Source organism: Hesperophylax consimilis, chromosome 17 (genome assembly GCF_061612785.1).
Source record: "Hesperophylax consimilis isolate HC1 chromosome 17, BYU_Hcon_1.0, whole genome shotgun sequence".
NCBI classification, from domain to species: Eukaryota; Metazoa; Arthropoda; class Insecta; order Trichoptera; family Limnephilidae; genus Hesperophylax; species Hesperophylax consimilis.
In genome coordinates, this window is record NC_142852.1 from 24,007,520 (window position 1) to 24,025,001 (window position 17,482).

The window sequence follows — 17,482 nt, forward strand, 5'->3', positions numbered from 1 at the left end:
GAATGTCCATGCACCACGTTGTGATATACGTTTGTTAGCTCGGCAGCAGCAATTTTCTTCATATGCACACAGGATGATGGAGAGTTAGATTGAGATCCGAAGAAGCGATCAATAGTTTTACTTGTCTTAGCCAGCCTCGTTTTATTCTGATGTTCTTTACCTCGATCGTGCTGTTTGAGGTTACTGAAACCTCCGTTGCTAACACGAAGTCTCTTTTGCACAACGTGCAATAAGCTTTAGAAATATTGTCTTTAGACGGCTTTACCCATGAATATATGTCACTCCATTGCTCCCTGCATTTACAAAGACGTTTGCTTTGTTTGCACTTGATTCACCACCACTGTTTTCTGAAGAATCTGTATCTGAAGACATAGGTATGTTTAGTGAGGTATGATAGCACTCATCAGTACAACACTGACACGACACTACATCCTGCAGTAAATTTAACAAATGAAGAATATGTATTTACTTGCGTTCAGATGAAATAACACGCTCTCTAACGTCATTTATTTTTTCCAAATTAATCGACAAAGTATTGTCCTCTATTGAAGATTTTAAATTAGAAAACAATATCAATTTTTGGGTCTGAAATAGAGGACGTCCTTTAAAATAAAGGACGTCTGGAAACCCTAGTTATCGGTGACATCTAGTTTTAAAACGGTCTAACTGGATAATCGGTGACATCTATTGATATTGATAGGAATTTTTTATAAAAGCTTTGTGATAATGAAAACTGTAACACTCGAGTGCATATGAGCGCATAAGCAGAATGTCATGTAGTGTTTCCGTAAGCCAAAATTTTTATCAATCATTTTGTTTCTGTGTCATTTTCGACGTCCACACGCCCTGTTATAGAATTTCGGTCAATGAGTTACAGGAATTAAGTGACTCCAGATGCTGACAAATAAACTTCACAAAATCTGCTCCGCCATTTGAAAAATGGTTTTTATGTGCTGGCAAATCTGGCATGTGAAAAAAATAAGTCAGTTGGAAGTAGGTATGCTTTTATTTGTAAAGTAACAACAATTTTAATTGTAAACTAACAACAAATTTGCACAATGAGAAAAAAACCTTTAAAAAATAATATGGAGTTTATTTTCTGAACATATTATTGCGACATAAATTCAATTAATTTTGGTTCAGATTTAATAATGTACATGGTTATATAATTCCAATATTTTATGGGTGTGAACACAAGTCTTTTTTCCTTCTTTCAGTAGTTAACCAACGAAGTTTTCTTTTTTGATTATAATGCAGTTGATTCCTTTCTCGATAAGTTTTCTGGTAAGTTGTTTGTTTTTTTTTTTAATAAATCGCCCAGTGGAGGGAACCCACCGTTTCCTCGCCATGTTATAAGCAATAAATTGTTACTCCTTCAAGGCACATTGCAAGGACTCTAACGAAGTTACATTTATCTTAAAACAACTACTATTGGCCCTCAAGAGTCCTTGCACAGCAGAAATTAGTGTGGATGATGGATTAGTATTTATACAATAGTGAACAGTAATGATATTTCAACAGAAAAAAAAATTTGAACAAAATCACATTAATGGTTCTTATAATACGGTACAGAAACTAAAGCATTAATATTCTATAAATTTAAGAGGAAAAATTACGAGGGTCAAAAGTCGCCTGTGTTGGAGCAGGGACGAGGGTCTATCTACCCCATTAAGGGGGAGGTTTATGACAAAAAAAACAATAGTTCATAAAGTGAACTAAGGGAACATGAGTTGGCCAGTTTAAAATGAATGATACTTGATTGAGCGATTAGTCATCGCCAGCGAAAGCACTTGCGCCACTTTGGGCTCCACCCGCTCCAGCACTAGCTCCGGAGTATGCGCCATCAGGACCAGCGTACGCCACGGCTACTGCCACGGCGTCACCGTCATCTGAGCTATCGTCTTCTGATGAGCTTGCGGACGAAGATGAGCTGGAGGCAGAACTTGCGGAACTTGCGGAACTTGAAGAACTTGAGGATGAAGAGCTTGAGCTTGATGAAGATTCTTCTTCTTCTTCTTCCCAGCTGTCTGCAGATGAAGATGCGGATGCGGAAGCTGCTGATGAGGAATCAGAATCTGCTGATGAGCTGGCAGAGGCGCTTGATGATGCATTTGATTCGCTTGATTCGCTTGATGCGCTTGATGCGCTTGATGCGCTTGATGCGCTTGATGCGCTTGATGCGCTGGCAGCACTGGATGCACTGGATGCTGAGCTGGCAGAGTTAGATGCTGAGCTAGATGAGGCTGCAGAGGCAGAATTTCTCTGGTTGGAGTGAGATCCCTTGTTCTGCTTGGATCCTCCCTTTTTGCCGTGCCATCCTCCTTTCTGTTTGGAGTGTGATCCTTTCTTCTTGGAGTGAGATCCTCCCTTCTGCTTGGAATGGGAACCTTTCTTACCCTTTGATCCCTTTCCTCCTCTGCCCCACCCTCTGTTTTTTTTCCATGAGCTGCTCTCGCTGTTAGCGGACGATGAAGCGTCGGAGCTGCTATCGCTACTGGCAGATGACCAAGCGGCGGAGCTGCTATCGCTACTGGCAGATGACGAAGCGGCGGAGCTGCTGTCGCTACTGGAAGATGACGAAGCAGCTGAACTGCTGTCGCTACTGGAGGAAGAAGAAGCGGCAGAGCTACTTTCGTTGGTGGATGAAGCTGAGCTGCTTGCGCTGTTTGCAGATGCTGACGCAGCTGAGCTAGCTTCGTTCGCTTCCGATTGTTGGAAGTTTTGTGAGTTTTGCCAATTGTTCCAGCTTTCTGAGTGTTCCTCGGTGTTTGAGCCATTTACGCTCTCGGAGTGTGCGTGCGAGTCATCGTTTGAGGCGTCTCCTGATGCGTGGGCATTTCCCTTGGTATAGGTGACTGTCTTCGGTGCCTTGCCTCCTTCACTCACGCTGCTTGTGAAACTCTCTGAACCGTCAGAGTTGCTGCTCCACGATGTGCTCTTGGATTCTCCGTCTGAAGAGCTGCTTGATGAACTGCTTGAAGAACTGCTGAAGGACTCTTCAGATTCTTCCCTATTTGGCTTCACGGTTGTCTTACATGTGGTGGTACGTGTTGTAGTGCATGTTGTGGGTTTTGTTGTTGTGCATGTAGTGGGTGTTGTTGTTGTGCATGTAGTGGGTGTTGTTGTGGTGCACGTTGTTGGTGTCGTTGTGCTGCATGTTGTGGGTGTTGTTGTGGTGCACGTTGTGGTTGTTGTGCATGTCGTGGGTGTTGTTGTGGTGCATGTTGTGGGTGTGGTGCACGTTGTGGGTGTGGTTGTAGTGCAAGTTGTGGGTGTGGTGCACGTTGTGGGTGTTGTTGTGGTGCAAGTTGTGGGTGTGGTGCACGTTGTGGGTGTTGTTGTGGTGCATGTTGTAGGTGTTGTTGTGCTGCACGTTGTGGATGTCGTTGTGCTGCATGTTGTGGGTGTTGTTGTGGTACACGTTGTGGGTGTGGTGCACGTTGTAGGTGTTGTTGTGGTGCATGTAGTGGGTGTGGTGCACCTCGTGCGCGTTGTTTTGGTGCATGTTGTGGGTGTGGTGCACGTTGTGGGTGTTGTTTTGGTGCATGTTGTGGGTGTGGTGCATGTTGTGCGTGTTGTTGTGCATGTCGTCGGCTTGCAAGTAGTCGTGGTCTTGGTCGGCTTTACCAAATGCTCGCTGGAAACGCTGATTGAGATGGAAATAGAAGCGTCTTTCTTTCCATGGCAACAGCACATCTTCTGCCACCCGAAATTTCCATGGTGGCATTTGCGGTACTTGGAAATGAGATTGATATCGGAGGATTCGCTGGAGGAACCTGATCCACTGTCATCGTTCAAGAGATAGAGCAGCTTCAAGAATCGCTTGATCCAAGAATCAGTCCTTCCTTTGCCGATCTTGTACTTTTCGAGTTTGATTTCCGGCTTGATATCAACATCCACTATTTCAATACTGGTGCTGATGCTGATGGAGACGGTTTCTTTGCTGTGCTGATGGGGCTTTTGAGTAGTGCTGGTTGCACAGGTCGTGGTTTTCTTCTTCTTCTTGATGGTCTTCTTGGTAATCTTCTTGTGCTTCTTTGGACCGTGCCTCTTTCTGTGGACGTGTCTGCCGATCTTTTGAGAACTCTCACTAGAACTAGAACTGCTAGAACTATCGCTGAAGGAGATTGAGATATTGATGTCGTAGTCTCCGTGGATACCTTCTCCTTTATGTCGGCGGCCTCCGTGTTTGTGTTTGATCTCGATTACCTCGCCGCCTTCGAAGATCTCAGTACCGTGCTTGTGACTGTGATGCTTACTTCCCAGATCGTTGATGTCAAGACCGAAGTAGTCGCCATAGATGTCGTCGAGACCGTTATCGTGCACGTGGTTGTGTTGGCCGCTGAGTTCAATGCCGTAACCCAGTCCTAGGTCGTAATCGAGTTCAAGACCCAAATCTCTTCCATGTCCGTGAGTGTGGTCGGAGTCGTGGATGTGGTCGTGGATATGATCAGAACCGTGAACGCCCTTGGTTCCGTGGACGTTTCCGAAATCGTAACCGCTGATATGTTCATGGATGCTCTTGCTTCCTCCGTGTTTGGATTTCTTCACTCGACTCTTTTTCTTTCCTCCTTCGATACTTTCTGTCCAGATTTCTTCCCAGCTTTCACTGACGTCACCTTCTCCGTGTTCGGTCCACTCTTCTTGCACTTCCCACACTTCTTCATCATCGTTTCCGGTGTCGACCTTTGTATGTGTCACTTTGTGGTTATCTCCGTGTTCTTTACTACCACCTGCGTGAGCTGCGCTTCCGGCGTGAGCTGCGCTTCCGGCGTGGGATGAAGCGGAGCTGTCTGCGTGTGAACCAGCATGCGCTGCACTTCCTGCATGAGCAGAGCTATCAGCGTGTGAAGCAGCGTGGGATTCTGATGAAGAAGAGCTTGCGGATGAACTTGCGGATGAAGCCGCGCTCGCGGAAGAAGCAGAGTTGTCTGTATGAGATTCAGCATGAGCAGCACTTCCTGCATGAGCAGAGCTGTGATCGTGGGAACCAGCATGTGAAGCAGCATGGGATTCAGCAGTGCTTTCTGCATGTGAACCAGCATGGGCCTCGCTTCCTGCATGAGCAGAGCTTGCAGCGTGAGAAGCAGCGTTAGATTCTGATGAAGAAGAGCTTGCGGATGAAGATGAACTTGCGGAAGAAGCGGAGCTTGCAGAAGAAGCAGAGCTCTCTGCATGAGATTCAGCATGGGTAGCGCTTTCTGCATGAGAACCAGCATGAGCTCCAGCGTGTGAAGCGGCGTGCGATTCAGAAGAGCCCTTTCCATGACCACCAGCGTGGGATCCTGCATGAGCTCCTGCATGAGCACCGCTCACGGCTCCTCCGCCGGCATGTCCGTGGGATTGTATAAAGTCGATCTGAAATGCAGAAAGACTTCTGTAAGCAAGTTTTTGGTTCATTGTTTTTAAATATTTAATTATAATATTGGATATTACAGCAAATTTTGCCTTTGTGTTTATTTATCCACAAACCCGCCACACAGCACTCGAGAAGATGACATCGTCCCTGAGGACTTTTTTTATTTACCTCGCGACCTCCCGTGTGGGGTTAATGTTAAAAAAGAAATGTAATAAATATTAATCAAAACAGAAAATGCGTATAAAATTGAATATAATTGGTGTTAAACAAATCATTTTTCATAACATTTTCATTTTATATTTGAAATTTTTATTTTTTTATTTACTACCAATTATTTAAGATACAAACAACATTACAATAAAGTCTTCCACACAACCATACAAAACAGAAAGAAAGCAATGGACTAAAAATATTTAATAAATCAAAAACACAGAATTGCTTACTGTACATAGGCATAAAAATGTATAACTTAGTTCCCAGTGAAATTAAATATAAACCTAAATTTTATTTTTTATCTTCCAAAAGGCTATTTTTATACTTAAGAGAGATAAGGATCTAAAGTCACTTTTTATTTTAAGTAAAGATTCGAAATTTTAAAATTGGAAATTCATATGTCATACGGCATATAGTCTGGTCTAGTAATGTGTAAATTTCTATCACCTAAGAAATTCTAGAAATAGAGTACAATAGGATTCATATGTCTTATACTGATTTTTAAATGTGGAAATTCTAACTATACAATTGTAAATGTTCTCCAAAATGCCCTGGAAAGAATCTCAGACTTGTGATGTCCTGAAAAAAACCATTCGTCTGTTCTGAATGCAATTACTAATTTTATCCAAATTGATCCTGGTAATAAATTACATCTTTGCGATTCTTTCAAGGATAAAGAAAACATCTTGTCACTTTAAATGCAATCAACAATGTTCTCAAAATTTTTTTTGACAGCATCGCCATTCCATTGTAAGAATATTATGTACTAAATACACAATTTGGCTGTCCTGAAACGGGAATCCTTCCCAGTTGGACAGACAAAGGTTGATTTTGTTTTGTATTGTTTGTAATTTATATATATATAAAAAAAAATAAAAATTAAATGAATAAAACGATTAAATACTGAACGAAAAATTGTAAATTGTGTGTGTAATATGTATTAGAAATCTGTTTTAAGTTTAGTAGTTAGAGTTAATAATGTAAGATCAAATTAGTTTTCCCACGTTAGTAATAAATTTCGTTTCGAGGTCCATTAGATTCTTTAGATTACAGTCGTCACCCTAAATTCTGTTATTTTAAAAGACTGTTTGTGTAAAGAAGAAGAAAATCAAATATCAAAGATAATAAATTAGCATTTGTTATTTGAAACATTTATAATTTTGCAATCATCTCAGCTGCGTAAACATTAAATTTGTGATCGCACAAGAATCCTAACAGAACTGTGCTAGTGGAACAATGGCGTTGTATTTTAGGAATGTTGTGTGACTTGTGGAAGAACAAGAGGAGTAGAATGACTAAATAAAGGTTAAGAAGTACCAAAGCTGTTAAAAGCTGATACTAAACTAACATTCATTAGTCATGAGTTGAGGTTTAACCTGGTCTTAGTGGTAGGAGAGGCCGGTTGAAAGAGACTCTTTCACCTCGTCAGCCGGTCTCTCTATAACCTTGTACCGCAATCAACTGGGAGGTTCTTTCATACGTCTGTCGCTTTTGGACACACTGAGCCCAGATTCCTACCAACCCTTCGTACCTTTTCCTTCCTCTTTAGTCGGACTCTCTCGCCTTGCACTGCATTCAACTGGGATGGATAGATTCATACGTCTGTCGCTTCTGGACATTTTCCTTTCCTTCTCAGCATCTCCACTCCTTCATTTCCTTAAACTACCCTCCAAATAGGATCCTTAAAGGTGACATAGGCCTTGAGCGAAATTATTTTTATAATGTGACATCATAAACACCTGTTTTAATAATCCAAAGATGCCATATCCTTCTCAAAGCGATTCACTAATAAATAATATCTCCCAACGATCATTTATTCTGGAGTCCAGTTATAAAAAAGCCTGTTTGTTTAATTGCGTTCAAGTAAGCCGTCCTAGCTTTATAAATCAAGTTATTAGAGACACCAAACTGTTGGTTTCGCTCGTGATTGTTCCTCGATACCGAGGCTGAATTTGTTGACATTGCTCAAAATATTCATATTGGAATCTTATTTTCAAAAGTAAATACTTGTTTACTGTCCAAAAACCACTAAATTAAACCTGTAACTTTGTCTTCAACGCAACAACAGTGTTTTCATCATAGCAATGTGTACACAAACAGTGACACTGTTAAACTTGTAAGGCTAATCAAATATTGGATCAGTCTGATCCAGCTGTTGATTAATTTCCATAAATATTGGTTCAAGTTTTTATTTTCTGCTTCGACTTTACACTGTTTGAATAGTCAGCTATTGTGCATATTTGATTTACAAGACGTTTTCGCAAATATGAACGCTGTCCATGCTCGTGGAAGATTTTTGCGAATAATTAAAGAAATCAAAAGTTTCAAATGAAGAAATCAAATTAGCAGACGTGAAGGAAATAAAAATTATATATTTTGAACCTACACAAGAAAATTGTTCATATGCTACGTCCTGACTGAGCCGCACAACGCACCGAGACGCTCCCAACTAGCAAATTGATAGATAGATAGTTAGACAGTAAAAAGTGTGAAGCAAAACGTATGCAATCAATTGTTTTTTTTTGAAAGACAAAGATTCCTGGGTTGGGAAAACATGACAAAATTTAAAAATATAATATCGTCAACAAATTAAGCGGAAAATGTCGCTTGTGTCATGATGGAAGACTTGGCAAGCCATGCATTTAAACTCACGATGCCTCGGTGGGAACCAGGCGCGATGCCAACTTAGCCACTGACCGGTATAACTTGTTATGACTATAATGGTGTGTTCGAGTTTTCCCACAGGCGGATCGGCCCTTTTGATGGTTTTACCCAGTTTCCTATAATGGTTTATTTCCGTTTGAAATGTCCCAGCATTTGTCGGTCACAAATCACTTGCATTATTTTGACTTTTTGAAGTGTGTGGCTGTTAGGAGGAAATAATACTTCAACTTTTTAGAGATCTGATCGTGACGACCATCCTGGGAAGGACTAAATGTTGGTTTTACAAAACAGCTGCACACGTTTGCAGCAAAGGGTCAAAGGAACGTATGAGACAATTTTTGACGGATAGTGTATTCGTTTGCCTTTTTTATGAATGTGCAAGTTCTTGCTTAGTGCCTATGATGATTTTGTTCGCACCTGCGGTATTTCGCAAGGAGATACTAGTGGAAGCAGAGACGTACCCAGAGGGGAATAATATATAGAATATTTTCAACAATTTGTTTTAAATTTTTTCAAATTCCGGCACTGAACTGTCAAGCAAATGTTGATAACCAGCTAACTAACAATCACGCCATTTCCCCGCAGGTGTAGGCAGAGAGGACAGACCACCAAATAACTTGGTACACCACACACTTTGCTTCATTCACATTATACATCGTTTCATACACACTCTTCTATTATTCTGGCTCTTGAGATGGCCCGACTCAAGTATCTGATTCACTTGATCGTGCCATGTCTTCCTCGGGTGTCCCTATTACCAATAATATATTCTTCTTACTCTTCTTTCTTGGTTTATTCGCTCAACATGCCCAAACCATCTAAGCGTCCTTTTATTGACCTTACTCATTACGCTTATATTTGCCTTAATAGAAACTTTTTATTTAATACAGTTAATTTTATAATTTAATTTAACTACTTTTAATTTAATATTTTTAATTTAATAAAAAAATGAAGGGCTTGTAAATAAAATATACCACAAACAAGTATATGTTAGAAGTTCCTTTTAGTTCCTCTTCCACAATATTCTCCAGACTTGGCCCCCTGCTACTATTGTCCGATTCCACGTATAAAAAAAAGTATATCACACACATAACATAAGATTTCGTCAAAGTGAAGGTATGTCCATTCCAAAAATTACTTTAATTTACTTTTTTGTGCCTTCTATATTTAATAAGATGCCAATGGATGTAAATGGCGAATCAACATGCACAACTGAACTTACAAATGCTAAAAAAATGTTAAATATCCCGTAGCCAAGTGGGGTAGAACGTGGTACCCAAAATTACTATCCTCCTTATATGAGCTTCAATACTTGACATATCATTTTAGTATTTTACGTATTTCTGCGCAAATACATAAGTTACCATTAATAATTGGAATTTCTATAGTTTAAAAGCCCATAAGACAGAAAACTGCATGGGGTCGTCGGAAGACACACTTGGTTACAGACGTTTTGTTTGGCATCTTGGCCTGTCAAGAGTTAAAAGGAAGCTATAAGCCAAAAATGTGTACATTCTTGGAATACCTTATATTGTAGGTAATAGGCATTAAAATCGCTTGACAAAAGGATTCTAGAAACGTTCAATTTCAAACACAAAACTGGTTTTTATTTATTTTGTAAATAATTTTATAAGAAACCAAAAAAGTTATTCAAGTGAAACTGTCACAGATAATCTAAGCTATAATACTGTATTTTTTACGTTGTTTCCTTTACGCGTTCATACATACTATTGAAAATACATTTTTTTACATTTTTATTTTTTGTTGAGTAATTTATTTTTTATTTGTATTCTACTCAAGCGAAACGATAGGAAAACCTTCAATTTATCTAAAGCATTTTTTTGGTATTCATAATGTACACCAATTCGTTATAAAGATTAATCAAAATAGTGATTTGGCATTAAGCTTCACCTTAATAGAAATTTTTTTTGTAAAAAAATTTCGTTTTTAAATACATTTGTATCCATCGATTGTATGCATTTAATTCTATAAATATGCACGTGAGAGTGTTGTCGTATGCTTTTGAGTGTGTGTATGCCTATGAGTATGTTGACTGTGTTATATATATCTGTATATTATGTCTTTGTAGCGTAGGCACTTGAAATTTTATTCTTTTGTATCTATTTTCTATGTTGTGGCTTCTTGTTATATGTGTTCTATTGTTTTATAGTTAATATTGTGCACATGACCTGCTGACAAACTTCTTTGGCAGTTTAACGGGCTTTAATTAAATTAAAACTTTAATAAATGGCTAAGAGGTAAGAGATTTGAGTCGAATGCGTTGAAACAGAGCTATTTTGAAGGAATTTGCAACGAAAAATTGGATAATCGTTGGTCGACGTGTGTAATGCTAAAAAGAGACTGAAGTTTACCAACAGAGGTTCTCTCTGGTAATACTGAGTGGTCAATTAGTATAAAGTGTATGCTCGTCTCTCTGGTTTCAATCTTGGAATTGGTTTGCAGCAATATCATCTAATCTCCTCTTCCATTCTTCCTTGTCTCGTGCGGCTCTTTTGACTTCTGCATATGATGAGCAGCGCACGTCCACCAGCAGGTCCTCCAGATACTCTCGGCGTGGGCGTCCCCTAGAGTTGGTCCCCTCGGTCATACCCTCCATTATGACATGCAAGAGGCCTTCTTGTCGTATAACATGGCCGATCCATCTTGCACGCCTTTCGGACAAGGTCCTGAGCAGGTGCCTTCCTCCTTCGATTCTTTGGAGAACCTCCTCATTTGTAATATGGTCTCTCCAGGAAATTCCTAACAGTCTTCTATAGGACCACATCTCAAAAGCCTCTAGTCTCCGTTTATCTCTTTCAGATAGGCACCATGTTTCGCAGCCGTACATCAAGATACTCCATACATAGGTCTTGATGAGTATTCTCAGTTTTAGGTCTATATTATTCGATATGTATCGTATGCTCGTAATAGTAGGTAATTCGATCTCTCTTACAGCTCAACTGTTTACCAGAGAAAACGATTCCGAAATCCTTGAATTCGATCTGATTAATGTAAAATTATTTACATTGGAGTAATCATTGGAGATACCTGATCATCCAAATACACTGAATATTCCTAACAGCAATATAACAGTGGCGCAGCCGGTATAGTGTTCAGTTTTCAAGAGTCTTATACCTGTTATTGTTGATACCTTGTTCATATGACCTGTTAAACTAACCAAATAGAGTAGATATTACTAACAAGTTAGTAATACGCAGCACTTGCATACTGCGAATCACATTGTATGCATGGACATTTTGGAGGTCTTGTTTTGAAATTTTAAATGTAGACTCGTTATATCAAAAAAAATTAGCGTCTTTGCAAGATCTCTAAAGAGGTAACATCAGTACCTAAAACAGGGCGGGGAAGTGGTGGGCCTCCTCCAGTCTTTTATAAAACTGCGGTTCTTTGAGAGCTTGATTTGGACAAATTCTCGCTAAAAAATAATTTTGAAAACAGTTTCAATAATGCTAATGACATCTTTCAGATGGTACACTTGCTCAATTTTGTTATTATTTTCTTCTTATTATATGTCTCACTCTTCTACGTGTTATTGTTCATCTCTTCCATCGACGGCCTCGGTGGTTGAGTGGATACGAAATCGAAGGACTTTTATTTGACTAATTTGTGTTATTTTTATTTTATTTAGGAAACAAACTAAATAAAAACCAAGTAAATAAGCACAAACTCGACAACCAACAATTACACATCTTCGGATCTACCGGATCTGCCCTGATGATGGACACTGCAACGCTGTCCGAAACGTCGGCTAAAGAAGGAGTTAGCGCAACACGGCATAACACCCCAAAAACAAACAACAAAAATGCTTTTGGCCGTGAAAATCTAAAAACTTACAGGAAACAAACTGTTGTACATTTAAGCATAAACAGTAATTTTTCATATATTCTACTAGACCAATAAAGTTCCATTAAGTTTAGTTGTTGATTTAGTATTTGTACCTACACAATATATGTATAAATGACAAAGAAATGTACAAATAAATAAACACTATAACAAATTACAAAATGTTATAAAACAAGTATAAGACAGTTAGTAGTAATACAGTTTTCTCATGATTATACTTATCAGTTTAGTAAGTAGCATTTAATATGTTTTCAAGTAACACTTGAAAATGTGTACATCTCTAGAGGCATTGTGAGTTTTGCAGATACGTCCTATTAAAGAGTTTTGCGTGTATTTGGCTTTACAGTGTAGTGTTATTTATAAGTCATTCGATCTGGTGTCGTGTTCAGGGCAACGAAATGCAATCTTTTCTAGCAGATATGATGAATCAACAAGATTGTTCACGATTTTATATAAGAATAGAGCATCACAAATTTTTCTACGTTTATACAAGCAGAAGGCGATGCCATACGTAGTAATTCAAAATCATGTGTTTTTGGTTTGAAAATTTGGTCGCCTAGAAATGTTTCAGATGCTTTAATTAAATACTGCGAGTAGAATACATCTTGGCCTTTGAAATAATCGAGTGTTTTTTAGATAAGTCTTTTTATAAGCCCAGAAAAAAATAATGTAAAGGCCTATGAAAACTGCTTTAAAGTTCAAAATCTCCTACTTACGAACCCATTTTCGGTTATAATTTTATTGTATAATGTAGCAAATAAGGTTATTTATAAAATGATCGAAAAAAAATTAAATATTTATCCCTAAACATCCATAAAATAATATAAAAGGCACTTTTTGGCAATGTTTTTTTCTTGCATAAATCAAAACAGGCGGATGGTGTTAAGAATTTGGGAATTGTGGAATAAAACCTTATCGCCATCTACGTAAGGGTTGTTATTGATAGCGGCTCAATTTAAAATATTACACGGCGTAGTGCATCGCCTTAAAGCGATACGATAGGTGTTTGATAAATATGTATTGGATATTTTCAATAAGATCAATGTATGTTTGATATTGAGGATTCCAAATGACTGAGGCAAACCCGAGTTGTGACTTACAGATGACAGAATATGTAGCAGAATTAGTGTGTGTGCTACAATGAAAGGCTTTGTAATGCGTATACTAAAGCCCAATTGTTTGAGAATCTACCAGTTTTCTAAGATCTCTGATTGTTTTCAATTGTTGTAGGGGTATATGATTTAATTTGTAAGCATAATTAATCGTAACAGCCCTATGCAGGCGCTGTTCGAGCAGTCTGACTTCCCAGCAAGCCAAGAATTCAGAGCGCTGATAATACCTAACAACTAATACCTTCCTGTGATATTTTCGCATCGGGTTTCTAATTTTCTGTCATGTTTACTTTGAACTAAGTTTATGAAGCTAATTATTTTTTTATAAAAAAATTGGTTTGCAGGTAGGTCTTAAATCAAAAAAGTACAGCTGAAAATTACGCAAATAAATGATGCGTGTTTGTCAATAAAATTGTAGATGACATTTTGCGATTTAAACCAAAAAAAATCTTGAATATACAGGGTTTTCCAATAAGAGGTGTTATTTTGAATAGCCCGCTATTTCGGTAGATGTTACTTTTGAAGATGTCAATTTTTGACATTTAACAAGTAAAAACTACGTCATTAATAAAAATGGAACGATAAACGCTTCAACAACGCATTGAATTATTAAAATTCACTACTATTAATTATTAGAATTCCATCGAAAAATCATCTTGAGTGATGAAGCCCATTTCCACCTCGGTGCTCGGAAAACCCAAAAGTTATTGTTGAAAAGCTTCTCTATCCTCAACGTGTGACTGTTTGGTGCTGTTTATGGTCCGGCGGAGTCATTGGACCATACTTTTTCGAAAATGAGGCTGGAGCAACAGTTACGGTGAATGGATTGCGCTATCGAGAAATGATTAGTGATTTTTATGGCCGGAATTGGATAGTATTGATCTGGACAACGTTTACATTCAACAAGACGACGCTACGTGCCACACAAGCAACGAAACCATTGATCTTTTACGATTGAATATCAAAGTAACACCTCTTATTGGAAAACTCTGTATTACAAACTTTGCTTCTTCAAGCACCACAAAAATCACACAATTATGCCAATGTAATTATATCAATTTCTTACAGTCAAAATCAAATTAATGGGTTATAAATTGTGTTTGCAGGAAAGAATTTCAGAAGTCAAATTCTCGTGCTCCTTGTCAAAAGCAATAACCATCAATTTGGGAGGAAGAAATTCACCATACTCATCTCCAAAATCAAGTGAAATTCTCGTACGTCTTGTCAAAAGTCATAAGCGTTCATTTAGGAGAAAGAAATTCTATATAATCAGATCCAAAATCAAGTCATATTTTCGAATGCCTTGTCGAAATCCATAACCATTAATTTGGGAGACAGAAATTCACTACACTCGTATCCAAAATCAAGTCAAATTCTCGTACGCCTTATCAAAAGCCGTGACGATAAATTTGAGAGAAAAAAAAACATTGTACTCACGTTCAGAATCAAAAGAAACAGCGCACCAATCAGAGAAGACGGTGCCAGTCTCATCGTGCGTCCTTGTCAAATTCTCGGACGCCTTGTCGAAAGCCTTTTACCTTGTCACCTTGTTCGGTGGGTTATGAACCTATGTCGACCCCTGCAGACTGGTTACTGTTCTATACCCATATAGCGGGTGAACAACTAGTGGTCCGGTTAGCTTCGAGACCTGACCATTTATTTACTAAGTCTTGTTTGAGCAACTTGCTGGCCAATAATTGGCAAACAAGCTAATAGAGAACATGATTAATTGCCCTTTTGCTAACAATCTGGTTCAAAGTACAGGGATCGTAATAAACGTGCTGAAGATGATCATGAATCTTTTACGAGTCTTTAATTTTATGAACAGAATTTTGGAGATAATTCATGTTAGCAAAAAAACTGTAGGCGTTTTTTTCGACCTCTCAAAATCATTCAATATGATTATAAGCGACTCCCAATCAAACTTGAACATATTAGCAAACGAGATTTAGCCTTAACATGGTTTGAATTGTACCTTAATTCGTTTCAAATGTTGACGAAAAAATTGTGCAGCACTTGCTAGAATCCAAATTCTCAAGAGTGTGCCACACGGTAGCATTCTTGGGCCTCTTCTATTCTTTATGTACGTAAACAAACTCTCAAAATCATTCAATATGATCATAAGCGTCTTCCAATCAAACTTGAACACGTTGGCATACGAGATAACATGGTTTGAATCGTACCTTAAATCGTTTCAAATATCGACGAAAAAATTGTGCAGTACTTGCTAGAATCCTAATTAACAAGAGTGTGCCACAAGGAAGCATTTTTGGGCCTCTTCTCTTCCTTTTCTGCGTAAGCGAACTTCAGATTATTGCTGGCATAGAATGATCAATGTTCGACGAAATATCGACGGAAAAATTGTGCAGTAGGTACTTGCTAGAATCCAAATTAACAAGAGTGTGCCACAAGGAAGCATTCTTGGGCCTCTTCTCTTCCCTTTCTGCGTAAGCGAACTTCCGATTATTGCTGGCACAGAATGATCAATGTTCGACGAAAAAAATGTGCAATACTTGCTTGAATCCAAATTAACAAGAGTGTGCGACAAGGAAGCATTCTTGGGCCTCTTCTCTTCCTTTTCTGCGTAAGCGAACTTCCGATTATTGCTGGCACAGAATGATCAATGTTTGCTGATGCACCGTTTTTTTATTTGAATGTACTGGATACGTCGATGACTTTAATAAACATGTTAATTAATAGCAAGCTGGCTGTTATCACAAAATCTATCATTCCAAACAAACAATACGTTAACTAACTAACTAACCATCACGCCGTTGGGTAGAAAGGACGGACTGTCTAACAACTCGGTCTTGGCACACACTTCTTGCCTCATTCACATTCATACATCGTCTTAAACATACTCTTCTATTATTCTGACTCCTGACATAGCCAGAATCAAGTATCTGATTCACTTGATCTACACTCCTTTCTTCATTCATCTGAGTGCAATGCCTCTAGAGATGTACACATTTTCAACCATAACTTGATATCATATAAAATTCAGCTTAATAAATTAATAAATTAGAATACTTTTATTTTATTCGATTTTTTTTTGTTGTGAAAATTACATTATTATTTATTACCCGTAGTGAATAGTATAGCTATGCGAAAAGTTGTATTTTTTTATTTGTTTTTAATTTTATGTTTTTCTTTATTATGTTTATTTTTTTGCCATTTAATATGTTGTGTAGGTAAAAAATACTAAATCAACATTTAACTCAATGGAACTTAATTGGTCTAGAACATATGAATGTGTATTGTTATATTTTTTACTGTACGACTGTTTGCTTCCTTAATAAAAAGAAATAAAAAATAAATAAAAAAATAAATAAAAATTTGTTGGTGAAATATTGTGACTTGTCAAATATTATTATTTTTTTAATGTTAACTAATGTTCATAAGACAATGTTTTTATGCATAGCACAAAGCGTAACAAATTATTATAAGCAATAACTATACACCAGATGTATAAATATAATAAGCAGTAATTATTGATTGAAGTACTAGTATATATTGAATTATCTGGCGTGTTAGAAATAAGCCGACGTAGCTCAGTGGTCCATAGCACCTGACTGAACATCAGAAGGTGCGGTTCAATTACCGTCAGCGGCATTTATTTTTACTTGGGAGATATTTTCAATTTGTATGGATATTTTAGGCGACTAATTATTGCTTATAATAATTTGTCAGGCTTCATTTATGTTTTCCATATTGCGATTCCGTTAGTATTTTGCTGGCCCAGGAGACTATGTGATATGTGAGACAAGAGAGATTTGCTTCAAACAAACCGAAAAAAACACAATCGCCCGATCATGACGGTAGATATGCAGATGGGTTAGCCGTTAACCCATCAGCATCCAGAAAATCTGCGTTAAAACAACAGACCGGAAATTGGTCAAATAAGCAGTAACAATAATTTCGCCTTCTTTAGGTGTGTATCACTTTATTGCTTGTTTTCAACTAATTTTATATCTGTTTACAGTATAGATGTCAAAGCACAATGACATTTGATGCCATTTGCGAAAATTATGGAGCATTTACATTATGACACTTACTTTTGCCCCACCTTGTACAAGAGCTCTGCTGCGTTTGATGTCATAGCAGGGGTGCCCAGGTTTATGGGGGATTTGTCCGGGTCTTGGCGGCAGATGCGTCAGCCCACCAACTGTGTGGCAGGCCGGATCGGGAAAGAATGGTTGAGGGCCACCTTTTGATCTTTCCAGCAGGACTCTCTCGGAACATCGCCTTTCACCGCAGTGGGAGGAATGAA

The 17,482-nt window shown here is 38.2% G+C and overlaps 1 protein-coding gene across 1 annotated transcript; it reads right to left on the reverse strand.

Annotated features, from left to right (window-relative positions):
• Positions 1-987: 987 nt before the first annotated feature.
• On the reverse strand, positions 988-14,846 carry LOC149416302 (uncharacterized). The gene is made up of 2 exons (XM_089641616.1): positions 14,650-14,846; positions 988-5,358 (listed from the first exon to the last, which is right to left on the reverse strand). Exons 1-2 carry the CDS (start codon positions 14,701-14,703, stop codon positions 1,768-1,770), a joined length of 3,645 nt encoding a protein of 1,214 aa, XP_089497742.1. The 5' UTR covers positions 14,704-14,846; the 3' UTR covers positions 988-1,767.
• Positions 14,847-17,482: the final 2,636 nt, after the last annotated feature.